Source organism: Crassostrea angulata, chromosome 4 (assembly GCF_025612915.1).
Source record: "Crassostrea angulata isolate pt1a10 chromosome 4, ASM2561291v2, whole genome shotgun sequence".
Classification (NCBI taxonomy): Eukaryota; Metazoa; Mollusca; class Bivalvia; order Ostreida; family Ostreidae; genus Magallana; species Magallana angulata.
In genome coordinates this window covers 1,835,781-1,851,077 of record NC_069114.1, presented here as the reverse complement: position 1 = coordinate 1,851,077, position 15,297 = coordinate 1,835,781, and the positions used below count along the sequence as shown (strand labels likewise).

At 35.5% G+C, this 15,297-nt stretch overlaps 2 protein-coding genes across 2 annotated transcripts; both read right to left on the bottom strand.

The window, feature by feature from the left end:
• Positions 1-3,883: 3,883 nt before the first annotated feature.
• Positions 3,884-7,826, bottom strand: LOC128181962 (monocarboxylate transporter 13-like). Its single transcript, XM_052850546.1, has 6 exons — positions 7,592-7,826; positions 7,099-7,242; positions 6,653-6,901; positions 5,963-6,340; positions 4,753-4,878; positions 3,884-4,347 (listed from the first exon to the last, which is right to left on the bottom strand). Exons 1-6 carry the CDS (start codon positions 7,788-7,790, stop codon positions 4,142-4,144), a joined length of 1,302 nt encoding a protein of 433 aa, XP_052706506.1. The 5' UTR covers positions 7,791-7,826; the 3' UTR covers positions 3,884-4,141.
• A 2,328-nt stretch (positions 7,827-10,154) lies between these two features.
• Positions 10,155-12,597, bottom strand: LOC128181963 (monocarboxylate transporter 9-like). Its single transcript, XM_052850547.1, has 6 exons — positions 12,264-12,597; positions 12,026-12,169; positions 11,543-11,788; positions 10,948-11,319; positions 10,711-10,836; positions 10,155-10,453 (listed from the first exon to the last, which is right to left on the bottom strand). Exons 1-6 carry the CDS (start codon positions 12,511-12,513, stop codon positions 10,224-10,226), a joined length of 1,368 nt encoding a protein of 455 aa, XP_052706507.1. The 5' UTR covers positions 12,514-12,597; the 3' UTR covers positions 10,155-10,223.
• Positions 12,598-15,297: the final 2,700 nt, after the last annotated feature.

The window sequence follows — 15,297 nt, the reverse complement described above, 5'->3', positions numbered from 1 at the left end:
CCCATAATCTGATCAAATAAAAGATGTATCCCGTTTCCATCATGTTTATATGCAACTGTGAATTGAAAATGCAAAAAATTATTTTTTTTAGGTCATATTCCCTTCATGTGATGAACTCTATGTTTCTTTACAAAAGAGTAATCAATAGTTGCAAAGGCGTCGAGAGCAAATTGATTGGGGGGGGGGGGGGGGGGGCGCACTCATTCGATTGGATTGTAAGGTAATTTGGTGTGTTATAGGACCGACGATATCCAAATATATAAGCATTCAATACATTAATTTATATTCATATCATTTATTTGTATGAATTATTAATTTTGTATATCGTCACTTAAAAGCCATTATACCTACTCTTAGTCTGGGATATGAAACATACATGGAAAAGCCATATTTACATGTTCTTTAGTTCGCTTCCGCGACCAAAATCTGGTGCCAGAAACTTTGCAGAGTAGTTCATAAGTGCATATCAAAACGGTTATGTTAGTCTGAACGTTTCATTTAATGTTATACTCAAAGCGCGTGATGACGTTATATTTGTGCTCACGGCGCATAGATAGGCTAAGTGTATTTGTCCCCTTCTGTTTGCTTTGGATATCTGCGACTTTCAATTTCCTATGAATACACTGAATGTAAATATACCAGTATGCATTGACTTAGTCCAAGTATATACTTTTCTTAGCTGGTAAATTTTATTCCTACCCCCACCCCCCCCACCCCCCCCCCCCCAACCATCCTTTTTTAATAAAAAAGAGTATTATTCCCCTGTTCTGAGAAACCAGTATTTACAACTGTTCTGTATGTGTTGTAATATCTTTTGCCTCAGGTTAAGGCTCCTTCGTTATGTACTAGATATAACCGACCGGATATCTCCGGATTGAACCAAACTTCCAACACTTCGTCCTTGTGAAACTCGTTCAGAGTTGACTACATGTTTTTGTGGCCGTGCATATATTGTGACTTGTTTACGGCATACCTTTTTCTATTTTAAGCTTTATACATGTTTTATCATTTATCAGAGTAAATTATTTCTCTTAAAACGCAACTGTTTAGACATGACACATCACGTCCTTCAGACGCGGGGTGCTTTTTTTTCTTTTCTTTTCTTTTTTATTGTTCCAATATTCATGTGTTTGATTTTATATCTAAAAATTGTACTAGATTAAAATTACTGCCGCGGCTGTAAAAAAAATGTGTTCAGCTTGTGTAGTGCTGCCGCCCCCAACCCACACATATTTTGTCCTCCATGACTAATAGAACTGTGGCATTTTATTGTTAAAAGGCTTTAATTCCTGACAATATTCTTTGAATATCAGCATTGTAATAGAAGATGCTTTGATATTGAATAAATCAATATTAATGGGGTTTTTTTTTTTAGCTTTTCATTATGTTTAAACCATGTTTAAACCTTTTAAAGGTCTGTGGACATTGCCTCTCCAGCTTTTTGGCAAGAAATAAATTGTTACTACTCCTTTTATCTTAATTAAACCCCGTCCTCTTCCACTCACACAATTATAATCAGAAACATCTTCTCCCAAATATTTCTTTTAATTAAAGTTATCACCCTTCCATTTTATAGTATTTCAATCATATGTTCAGGCCCGACCCCTCCCCACCCTTACATGTACATGGATGTATTTTAAAATCCTTGTTCCGGATTGATTTCTTAAGTTTTATCGGCGTTCTATTTGATCATTCTGAAGAACTGTATTTCCTGATTTGGTGTATGGGTATAAATGAATAAATTTTTTATGAGTTTTTTTTTTAAATAAAAAGAACATTGTAAAAGTTCCCGGATATAGATATATTTCCAAAGAGATTGCTGTGGTATTTGTATGTCGTATACACATATAAATATTGCCATCAGTGATAAATGAAAGCAAGACTAAAGAAAATAGTAAAGATATATAATATATCATTAAATTTGATGGAAAACAAATTTTTAAGCACTTATTTGGTCCAATTTGTAATATCCTCTAGCATTGTATAATTACAAAAAAAAAGGTTTTTCTATACATGTTTTCTTGAAAAGAATTTATATCAGATTTCATTAATGACTGTAAATGAAAATCTTATTCATCCAGCTTTTTTTTTTGGAATATCCGCATTCTGCGAATGCTCTTCATTAAGTGCATTGAGGTTCTGCAAGTCCGCGGAAATCCCAAGTGTGTATGGAAGACTTTAGCTTAGTATACATAGTTGATAAGTAACCATTCAAAACAAGCCAAAGCGAAACAACTTGAGATTGTGAAAAACAAGTTAAGTTCAGCAGATTGTCGACATGTTCTGTGGTTGGCAGACTGTCGACATGTTCTGTGGTTGGCAGACTGTCGACTTATTCTGTGGTTGTCGACATGTTCTGTGGTTGGCAGACTGTCGACATGTTCTGTGGTTGGCAGACTGTCGACTTATTCTGTGGTTGGCAGACTGTCGACTTATTCTGTGGTTGCAGACTGTCGACATATTCTGAAGTTGGCAGACTGTCGACATATTCTGTGGTTGTCGACATGTTCAGTGGTTGGCAGATTGTCGACTTATTCTGTGGTTGGCAGACTGTCGACATGTCCTGTGGTTGGCAGATTGTTGAGATATTCTGTGGTTGACCAGCATTCTGTAGCAGTGATTCACAGGAAATATTAGTTGTAAAGATCGGAACTAGAGAGTGATCAGCCCCCCCCCCCCCCCCCCCCCCCCGGAGCCTTTGATTCCCTCTGATATCAATAATCTGTCATACTAACATGTAATTTTACATTATTTACATGTTCTGATGTTTTTTCTTCCGAATGCATTTCTTTTATTTCATGTTCGTATATCATAGGTTTATTTTTGGAAATTATATCATTTTTGTAGTTTATGCCAATTTATATATTATTTATATGTTGTTTTTATGCTTTTTATAACATATAGTTTAACTTTTATTTTTGATATGACTATTTTACGGATTATTTTTCAGTCAGAATTACATACTTGTATTATTTTTTGATTACATATTAGGGTGTGTAATTCATTTTTAGATTCGATTTGATTATCTGTTAATTGCTTGTCGGATTAATAATATCTAATTACAATATTTGTTGATTATTAGTGTCATACTATATTATAATCATTTGTTGATAATTTCTGATCATGAAATGATTATCAGTCTATTATTTGGTTATCATATGCTTATATATTTATTGCTGGATGGTAACTACTTAATGTTCCTGATCTAATAAAATGAAACTACTTTATCCTTTTAGATGATTGGAGCTCCCAAATAATAGAATTACGTCACTAGTTTTCGACTCCATTTACGGTAAAGAAATCCAATATCAAATCATTATTTCCTGATTTCTGTCAGTCATAAGCAAGTGGAAAACCTGTTATTAATTGAACAAATTTTATTTATATTCGGACTATAATTGATGCGTGATCAAAGAGAAAAATGCAAGGGTGTTCGGTGCATGGTGAAACTACCCTCTTTTATTATTTATGTAACAGTGTATGTGCGATTTCTACACAGTCGACTGATGTGGGTGTGAGGGATAACAAAGAAACAACGATATAAATCTTTATTTGTTGCGGCCATGTCTCCAATATATATATTTGTTTTTTTTCTTGAACAATATTAATGGTTGAAGGTTTGTGATTTAAAGACAGAAAAGAAGTTTCGCATAATTATAATATGTCAAATTTTCTTGTGGTGAGGCAATTGATAAATGGTCTTATTTAATTCATCTTTCTTGTTAAAAAAAATTGTTCTAAAAACAAATACATATAGCTGAACGAAGAAAGGAGCGGATTGACAGTTTTGGACAAAGGTTGTGTCGTCACGTGGAGAGTCACCGTAGTACGATACAGACATTTTCCAGCCAAATAAATAACAAGGTAAAAACAAACAAAAATACATATTGTGTTATCGTCTTTTAATTACTCAAACTTGACACTTGAATTCCTATTGGAAAACCTTCAAAGCATTAAGTTTACAATGTAGATTTAACATTTTATATCATGTCAATCCCTCCTAATAAGTGAGTCTTACAATGCCACGAATCGTTTAAGGCAAACCCAAAAATATAACAATGCCATTGCATGAAATAACACACAACACAAATTGTGTATAACTTTCCAAATGCACACACAGAGTGTTCGATAGAACATGAACCTAAGCGGCCGTCGGTCCAGTTTCCGCCATGGTCACGACAAATACTTCCGGTTTGGGGACTTCTGGGAGTATGTGCGGTACTTTGGGTGTCTGTGGTTTCCTTTCCGGTAGATACAGGGAGAGGGTGAAGAGAACCAGGACCAGGGCGCACACCACGGTAGTGAAGACGAAGGCGGCGTTATCACCCACCCTCCGACAGACCGCCTCTGTCATAAAACAAACAGGGACAACTCAATACCACGATTACGCAACAAATAAATGGGGAGAAAAAACCCCCAATAAAACGAGCTCAAATCTGAACACTAGAGGGTTTTTTTTGTTGGAAATGACAGTTGTTGTTTGTTGGGTTTTTTGTGGGGTTTTTTTGTATGCGAACGTTAATTGTTTTCAATTTTAAAGGGTATGTCAAGGCAGTTAGATTGATTTCATATTAACTGATAATTTTAAAAATGAAAAAATAAAATTGAAAAGTATAGTGCCTTGGTTTTAATCTAAACGGTGAAATTCAATTTGCAAATATATTGGGATTTAAACCCAGTTACCACACTGCTTATATTTGTATCATTTGACAATATACTAGTACGATGTGTGCCTAATGATTTGACCCTGACCTGCAATAGGGATTCCCACCAGCGACCCGATGCCCTGCTGTAGGTAGGCCACCGACAGGCCGTTAGGGAGGTTGTCGATCCCGATCAGCCCAATCAGGAAGCTTGGAATTTCCGTGTGTATGATTCCTGGTAAACAGGAAATTTGACAAACTAAGTGCACGGAAACAAGGGAAATTGAAAATTCGCATGCCGTATGTTGTGAGACCAATGACGTCATAGAAATTGTTCTGAAAATGACGAAATCATGTTTTTTAAAAAGCCCTACTCACAATGAGTGCTGTAAAATAAGGTTTACTTACGTAACAAAACCAAAAACTCAATCTGAACTTAATGATACGAATTTTCTTTCCTACTGACTTCCTATTCACTCAAAATTTACTCTCGGTAACAGTATGTTGAAAGCTGAAAGAAAAGAAACAGGGAAAAATATTTCTGTCAGTGATCAGAGATAGTCCACGTAAACTGACTGCTGTGCTGGAAATCAGAATTTGTTTTAAATTTTACTTTTTTCAATTTTTAATGTTGCAACATAATTGTGTAATGGATCAACTTACAATCCAAGGAAAATTCAAGCAATTTTACAATTGATAAGCGTGCATCAATACCATTAGAAATATTTTCTTTTTTTTTTTAAAAAGGCTTCTGAAATTGTCATGGTGAATTTCATTCACTCACCAGAGGTCGTATTACACAAGCTCTACTTACACCTCTGTCAACACCAGAAAATAGTCTGTCACGTGATCAAAACGAGCATGGCGAGCACATGGCACTGTTGATTTGTTTCTCGTGTACCATCAGCTTGAATACAGGATATTAATGGACAAAGACTTTGTTAGCAAAACTTTGTTTTCAAAAATATGTCAAGCTGGATCATGTGATCAGAATTTTTACCTCCGCAAAATAGTTCCCTTTTAAAATCAAATTGAATAAAAGTATTACAGATTTAAATTGAATTACTTGCATTCATATTAATAGATAGAACAAGTAAATACATCGATTTTGAAAATATTTTGCCCATCACTTTCGATTGTACAAGAATTTTGTACATCGGTAGTTAACAGAGCAAAGCGAAGCTTGTGTAGCGCGACCTCTGGTGAGCTATAGAGTGGATGTTTGCACGACACAGATTTTTTTTTTAAAAAGTCGAGAAAGATTAAGCATTAACTTTCTAAAGAAATTTGCCACATTTTTTGCTGTATGTGAACTTTACCTGCGCATGATCCAAATATTGTCGAGCACACCATGATTAGCGAGTAGGAGCTGGTGAAGGACACCGGAAGTAGGGACAAAGTCGATAACACCATGACGACAAGGAAAGCTTTCTTACGAATCAACGGAAACTTCCCCGACATCCATCCAAATAATATCCTACCAACCGAACTTCCGGCTCCGAGAACTGTTATAAATAATGCGGACGACTGCTCCGAGAACCCCGTCTCCTCGCCCTTGATTGGCAGATACGTGAAGGGCACTGCGTAAGCGATGTTAAAGATAAGATGACCTGTCACAAACATGACGAAGGTGTACGATTTGAACAAACTAAAGTCAAACAGGTCCCCTAGGGAGAGGCCTTTTTCCATGGATTTTTCTAGAACAGATTGATTTCAAATTATTAATAATACTGGAACCTGTGAAAAAAAAAACTAGGGGAAGAATTTAGATTTCTCCTCCGTCTAGGCAGTTTTCGTTTAATAAATCATAAAAATCAAATTCCAAATTTTTTAATACTGAAAAATAGAACTTTACACTATTTTTGCATAAAAGTAAAAGAAACTATAAAATAACGATGACAATAAATATAATCTTTGTTACCGTAAATTAAACTCTTGTATTTCCTTAAGTTAACTCTGTGATAGAAATATATCTAAGCATAAAACTGAGACATGTATACGTGTCTCACTCTGAGATTGAGTCCTTGTTGGTATAGTCAGTCCAGAGAAGACCACACTGTTCATACAGATGGCGGATACGATGAGGAAGCTACCCTGGAGTCCAAAGGTCACGTGTAGATAGACATAGAATGGCGGGACACTGACCATGCCTACCCCCACCCCCGCCAGACACATGCCGTACGCCAGGGGAAGCATCTTCAGGAAGTATCCCCTCAATATCATGATGGAAGAGAAGGAGATTAGATTCATACCGATACCTGTTGTTAACAAATCAGACACAAATTTGAAATGAAACCATATACTAGACTAAGTACTAAATACTTAGTCTAAGTTGATCTATGAAGAAAACAAATTTAACTTGATTTTAATAATGTAAAGCCCCAAACGAAAACCAAAAAATCAAGTGGTATTAAGAATTTAGGCACGATATGTAAACCGAAATTCTGTTGTTTACCAGGAAGTATTCCTAGACACAAGAAGAGCACCGGAACTGACGAAGTGAAGGCTGCGCAGAGGAATCCCAGGCTCATTAGTAAACTTCCGGTGATGGCAAGAATCCGACATGGTATAAATTTCGTCAAGATTGATATAAATGGTGCTAAAATGTAAAAAGAAATATCCCAAAACAGAGCAAGTTTTAAATCAGGTAAATCAAGTACACATAAATGTACACATGGTACCAAAATAATGATGTAATCATTTTGGCACTTGTAAAGATTAATCAATACATGTAGGTAGATCATGAATGCAAAATGCACTCAAAATGGAGAACAAAAGTCACAATGATTTAAATTTTCTTTAAGACTAGAGGAGATGGGTATTGAACAAAATATTCCTACAGCTTTAAACTTTAACATCATTTGGAGAGGAATTCGAATCCAAGAACTAAATGGAGAGAGAAAGGAAGGAAACATATAAGAAAGAATGAATACTTGTCAATCACTCACAGGACATGGTACACAGTCCAATCATTAGAGAACCAATCCAACCAATCACAGACAGGGTATAGGAGGTCTCGCTGACCAGCTCCGTGTGGATGATTCCGACTGATCCTTGAATCCCCGCCATGATAACATACTGGAGAAATAGGACGGACACGACCACCCACCCATATCCCCCCTCCAAGGGGACACCACCGGAAGTCATCGCACCGCGCTTGCTCAATCGAATAAATCCAGGTAACGGACCTATTTCTTTTATAGACGTCCTGTGCACCCAGGACATGCTTTGAATATAGAAATTTAATTTTAGGTAGAGAAATGTAGAAAATGACTAATTTTTAACCTTAAGTTGTGCTTGTTTTTTTTCGTGATAATGAGAATAGTTATGCGTCAGACATGAACTACACCCAGTTATAATGCTTGTACCTTGGTACGACCTTGAGGCAAGTCTAAATAAGGTGTACATGTACACCATAGAGACATCTTGCATTGTTAAGAATTAAGAATATAAAACATAAATTGAAGTTAATTTGCTTAAATTCTACATGTCTAGCCTCTTTTGCATATCGCTGAAATTTCACAAAGTTTCTTAATTCATTAAAAAATACTTCTTTTAATACCCCCCCCCTTTAAATGAACGGAAACTCCTCTGTACAGTAAAACCTTCAATACATGTGTGTTACATCGTTTTCTTGATACATGTATTGCTTGAATACTCGTTATCATGTTTTACAATATCGAATATCACTAACCGTTCTTTTGACAAACTGACCATGATGACACTAACAGTAGTAATGCATAATAACGGCCATTTATCCCGTAAACAAATGTATACACATCATTACCGTGATATATTTTTCTATACAATTTTGAAATTTCGCGGGGGTGTTAAGGAAGCATATGGAATCTGATGCCACTGTCACCAAATTTTTAATCCCTCAACTCAGTCCTCAACTGAAATACTCAAAACAAATGTACATATATTTGAGGTCAAAACTCAGACTTGAGGTTGAATATTCACTTGAGGAAACTTGGTGACGACAGGGCCTGAGTTACATGTAATTCCGTGAAATCACAAATCTTAATTATTATGTACATATTCAAATATCTAAGCAACGAAACGTAGATCAAAAACAAATAAAAAATACTGAAGACAATTTTTTTCCAGAAATTAGTTTGTATTACGTAGATTTACACATTGATGACGTCATGACTAAAAGTTGAATGTCGTGTGAATTTGATCGGAAAGCATTGTAAACATATTCAAAATATAACTAATCTAAGAACTCTAATAAAGTATTGTGGTGTGATTTATTGAGAATTGAACATAAGAATACTGAGGGAGATGTTAGTTAAATCAATCATTCGCTAAAAGGTATGTAAATTTGCTTTTATTTCTCGGCCAGGCTTTCCTCTGTCGTTGTTTACGATATAAAAATCCAACTAGAACAACACTACCCCGTATATATTGAACTTGAAATTTTATACGTTTCGTTAGTTTGATCAATGCTTAAATTGAAAAGTGCTGCTAGAATCCCAAGTTGTGTGTTGTTTTGATGCAATTTGCCGTTTTCCGTGCAAACTATATAAAAGTGGGGAAGGTTTTACGAGAACCGGATTAATAACTTTTTAATGAGGAAAACACAGGATTCTAGCAGCGGTTTTGATTAAACTGAGATGTTTTGCTTTCAATTGGTATGTTTATTTTATTTTTTAAACCGCGGGGTAGTGTTGTTCTATCTCATTTAATGTTAAGGAATATACGTAAGCTATTTATAGTTGTCACGTGATAATGCACCAATGTGGCAGTAATGTACTACCCGATTTTATTGCACTGACATCTATTTTAAAGGATAACACTAATTTTTTGATCTTATTCAAAATAATTATTTAATTTCACGATTTTGAATATAACAGTCAAAATAAGACGTTAAATTGTCCATATGCTTCCTTAACACCCCTGCGTTTTTCTGCAATGCTTTGTTCTCTTTGATTATTCAGAATAATATTTGATGTACTCAGTAGGATTTTTCGGGATAAGATCCTGGTTGCAATTGCTAAATTGCTACATGAATCTTTTGAATGGAATACACCCAAAACAAAACCAAAAATGATGTATGCGTTTCTTTTATAACGGTGGTATTATAACAGGCTTGGTATTGAAATTATAGTGAGATTAACAAGAGTCCATGGGCCACATTGCTCACCCGAGCAACCGCGTATTTTGACCCAAGTATATCGCAAACTAGCTTTACTTTGTATTATACATGCACCACTAATATATAGTGGCATATTTTAATGCACATTACTTTCCAGTAACATAACATATCAACCCTTTAAATCTATATTTAACACTTTCTGTTGATGATTCTTTCTTAGCCATCATAGCTAACCACCAAAAGTTCCTTTTTGTAAACATGTACAAGTTTTATTTTGACTTATATCTGTTGAATCCTGTGTCGCCTTCAAGTCTCTAGGGAACACGTGATTAAAATAAGAGCTAACATGTATTTATTGATAAAATAATCATTATGTTAATCATACTAAAATGATAAAACAGTAGACCATATTTAATATCTGTAAGCTTTATTTCGTGAGTTAAACTGGCTGCCAAGATGCAGCCGAAGTTTACAGTAACTTAAGCGGCCGGGGTCCCAACAGGTTCAGGTAGGTCAATCACAGAAATGTCAATAGCCTCCATATTGGATTCAACATCCGGGATCTTTTTGACGTTATCGTTCGTCTGGAAGAAACCTTCCGGTGTTTTCATGCAGTTACAGACGACAACTAAAGCAGACGACACGAACAGACAGAACCCCGCCACGTGGAAGGCCCATTGATTGTCGCCTGCTGCCTCGCAAACCAGGGCTGTAAGATTTAACGTTATATTAGAAACTGAGATCCACATCAAAATAAAAAATTTAGCTTCTGATTGCAAATACATGTACTTAACAAGCTATCTCTATGCATTCGTTGTTTTCTTTCTCTCTTTCTCACTCTATTTTTAATTATCCTTTATTTATATCTCACTCTTCCGGCTTTATGTAATATAAATAAAACAATGAAAAAAAACCATTACATGCAATAAACACTGCACGTTAAGTACGTGTCACGCTGCCACCTACCGACTACTGGGACCCCTAGCATGGAGCCTATCCCGTATATAAAGTAGATCAGACCCAGGCTACAGGCGAGGAGGTCGGTCCCAAACATGTCCACCACCAACACTGGAACGAGGCTGTTAGCGGCCCCTGATATCAGAGAGGATAACAATGCAAAAGCTATCGTTCATGGAGAATACAGACTAAAAATATAGATTAATAGTTACCGAAAGTGCAGTAAAAAATTGCAAAATATTTTACCCGTTAAAAGCATAAAGACCGCTCCTAGGAACGCCAGAGTGACGTACGACTGCGCAAAGGGTACAACATTCATGACAATACCGGAAAGGGATATAAACAGAAGCAAGAGCCAAGGACGTGCACGAGGCAGATTTCCAGCTATCATTCCAATCAAGACGCGCCCAGTCATGCTGGTAACCCCAGAAATCGACACCAGGAGAGCAGTGAGCGGAAGGGAAATTCCCAACTCTGTTGCTCTCAGTGGAATGTACGTAAACGGAACGGAGAAGGCAAAAATATACAGGAAGTTGAAGAGAAGAAAGATGGCGAACTTCCCCGATTTTACTAGTTTTGGATTGATGATGCCCTCCATTACTGTTTGGGTGGGTTGTTCTGAAAATAAGACGACAAAAGAATCTGCCACATCATGTTTTATTCTATGTAAATCTAATGTTACTTCGACAATACCAATTCTATGAAAAAATAAACATCTAAATGTCTTTTTGGTAATACATGTGACAGATACCAGTTTTAAAACGATAACATTAAAAAATACATTAATTATGAATTAGAGAGGATATTGTAGGTCAATAAACTTTCACGGAAATAAACTTACGGACATCCCTCTGACTGGATCTGAGAAAGATACCCAGGACAGCGTTGTTCAGAAAGAGGCCGGCTGTGATCAGAAAGAGGCCGCGGAGTCCGTACATCTCCAGCAGCAGTGTGTACACGGGAGGAAACACAATCATCCCGGCCCCCACCCCCGCCGTACACACGCCCAACGCTAGGGGGCGCCTCCTGGTAAAGGTGTGGCCAATAACCACTACTGTGGCAAAGGTAGAGATCCCGAACCCCAGTCCTGATAAATATAATACAAACCTTATCACCGTGTGTTAACTTTGTCCGCATTTGTTACTTTAATAGGACACGAGAGTCGTGTCCATGTTTATACCTTATATATATATCTAATTTCTACGAAATTATCGTTTTTTGTAAATTAATTTATTTTTAAGAATTAAAGACAGATTTGACGGATGATTTGTTGACCAGCTAGCCTCCTTGACAAACATGTCTGTATAAGTACAGGTATTCTTACCGCTTAATACGCCCAGTCCAAGATAGAGGACAGGAAGTGACGTAGAGATGAATCCAAGGAAATATCCAGTGCTGGATAGCAGTCCGCCGACCACTGCTAACGACCAGTAGCTCCAGTATCTCGCGATGATCCCAACGAATGGAGCTTTTTGATTTAAATCAAAGAAAGGTTATTAATTTCTACTTAAACCAAAGTTAAAACAGAAAATTTCATTAGTATAGCTCCTACAATACCCCACCACTGTCTAAGCTAAAACCGATGAAGAGAGAACCGATCCAGGACAGAGTCAAAATTTCCGATCCCGTTTCCCGCTCCAGTTCTATATATAGAAGTCCGAACACACTGCTGATACCGCTGCTGCAGAAGTACATAACAAAACCGGCCACGACGACCAGCCAATTCCCGTCTCTAACCTCTTTGTCAACATCTTTTGGCTTTTGAGTTTCTGAACATTCGCCGTCATCCTTCTCAAACTCTTTCTTTCCCATAGAAGGGACGTTATTTAGAGTCTAATGATCTACGGACGATCTCCCAGGTAACTCTCTTCTGCTTAAGCTTCATGTTTGTTTCATTTTTATATGTTTTTAGGTTATGCATAGGGATGGTACCGGTGTGCGCGTGTTGTATGCGTATAAAAAGTATATACTGATTTTGAACTCGGTTTTAGACAAAGAGTTTCTTGACTTTTGAAGTGTATTTCTTTATAAAGAAGTTGCAGACCGGTACATACCGGTTTTATTTGCGAAGTTCATCTATTTTGCTCTTGGGGTAACCAAACGTTCGCGGTCGTTCGTGCGTTTGCATTGATATCATATTACAGAGTAGACATTGTAACATACCTGGGATTTGATAAACATGAATTTGAAAGGGACTTAGACACGTTTTGAGCACATAACTTTTAATTTTATTTTTCCATTTTTAATGTTTGGAATGATTAATTTAGGTAATTTATAATGCTTTGTCAAAATTTGAAAGTCAAATTTTGAGTTATAAGCAAAATACAGAGTTTGACATTCTTTGATTTATCATTTTGTCAAAGAAATGGTAATTCCATACATTACATTACTTGTAAACAAATATAAGACTTGAGCTTTGTTTACATAACATTGAATTCTTATATCTCTCTATATGTTGATTGCTAATTTTTCAAATTTTGATCAATCGTTTAAATTGCGCAAGTAAACAATTTTATACATAAAAATTGAAAAATATTATTTTTATCTAAGTCCCTTTAAATGTTAAGCTATTTTTTTGATCAGTATTTAAAAAAAAAAAGAGGTGTGGAAATGAAAACAGCAACTGTCATGTATATTAAAGTAAATTCATGATCATATTCAGTTCGATACAGAACATATCAGATACATGGACACATTTTATACATGTCGCTAGAATTAAGAAATTCAATTGTCGTTGCTATTTTCATAGGCTAAATTTATCTCCTTAAGAAGGAGATCTTTAAAACAATATTCAGAATTCAAAGCTAATATATTATATTGAACTTTTCTTTACCAAGTACAAGTTTATAGCTCAAAACTTCAGTTTATTAATATAAAAAAAAATTAAGGTAGAACTGATGGTTAATATGTTGATCACACAGCCTCCTTAAATGTTGACGGGTTAAAAAAAGATGTACTATAGTCTGTTTTTGCTTCCACCACTTTTTGTTGATTTTTGATTAAAAAAAACCTCATACCTGTGAAAGAAATGCTGTTGAAATCGATAAAACGTAAAATATCTAAGATATCTTCATCGACAAATTATCATTTTTCACTCATGAAAGTTCACAGGAATGAAAATAATTTTCTTACAGAGATATATAATGTGAAATGTTCACATCTTTTCTCCATTCGGAACTCACTTGGAATACCTCGCACTATTTTTTAACGTTATCATACGGGCTTAATCATGGCTAATGCAATGCAAAATCCCCGTAGACTTTCTTTTTTGGGGATGTGTATTGAAACCTGAAGCGGTAGAGGGGGCGTTTCAAAACAGATAATCTGGACATTTTTCATATTAGTGGATAAACGTAGTTTTAACACAAAGGTACTGTATTTTAGTTATCGAAATATCAAGCAAAAAGCGGTGGAAGGAAAAGCCCGGGACAGAGTATAGTATTTGCTGAATACAAAATAAATGTTCTTTATCGTGTTCAATTTGACTTAATTTTGACTAATATCTGCTTTTATTGAAAGATTTTATACAAAGATGAGGAGTATAATACAATATACAATATTCGGACTGTTCACTTTTCTCCCCCTTGTGATTTCCAGATAATTCAAGGCGTGAAAACTTTCGTTTATTCCATGGGATAATTAATTCATGGTGCAATCTTAGACAAGGACTACAAATGATAGGTGATATGGGCACGATTTAACTATTTCTACATTTTTTTCCCAATCTTATTAATATCATGTACCTATATAATTTTTAACAACAAATAAACTATGATTTCCTCTTACGCTCTTACGTTTGTTTTTCTCATACCTTTAAATGCGGCGGATTTGAAAGTCCCTGAACCCCTGGTCCTTTGTACAAAAGCATACAATGACTAGTATATATAATAAGATACATAAAATAACATGATAATAACATAATATTGAGTGATAATTGGAAAGGTATTTCAAAAGTTATTAGTGAAATAAATTAGTTTTTCATCAAAAAGGTTATATTTCACAGGTAGATCGAAATATATAGCTTTCTAGGAAATTTTATTGCATAACTGGCCTGCAGGTAGTCTACATATATTCTGAATAAATTTAACACAATTGGTACTGGATCAAAACATTTGTGTGACATCTGTTGTTGGACATGGTCACCTGTCCTGATTGTTACCCGTAAGTTACCTGTTAGTTACCTACCTCTTAGTTACCTGTTAGTTACCTGTACTTGTCTCCTGTGTGTCCCTGTACACATAATACAGTTAATCCTTTACAAAACACACACGTTTTATCATGAACGTCAGGGACATTTGAACCGACAGCTTGATATCTTTAAATGACACGGAGTACTAATAAATATAATGAACACAGTGATACATGTAAGTTTTCCTATTTGTAGAAAATCACAAACATCAAGATAATGAATTTCGTTGCTGGAGATCTTGAGGTCGTTTGTAATGTGTCTGACACATTTGATCATCAAATTGAAATACAGTATAATTTTGTTATTTGCCATAACTGATAATTAAAAAACAACTTATTGGTCATAACTGATAGTACTTTATCTCCTCTCTCGAGCACGTGAAAATGAGATACCACACATGTATCTTA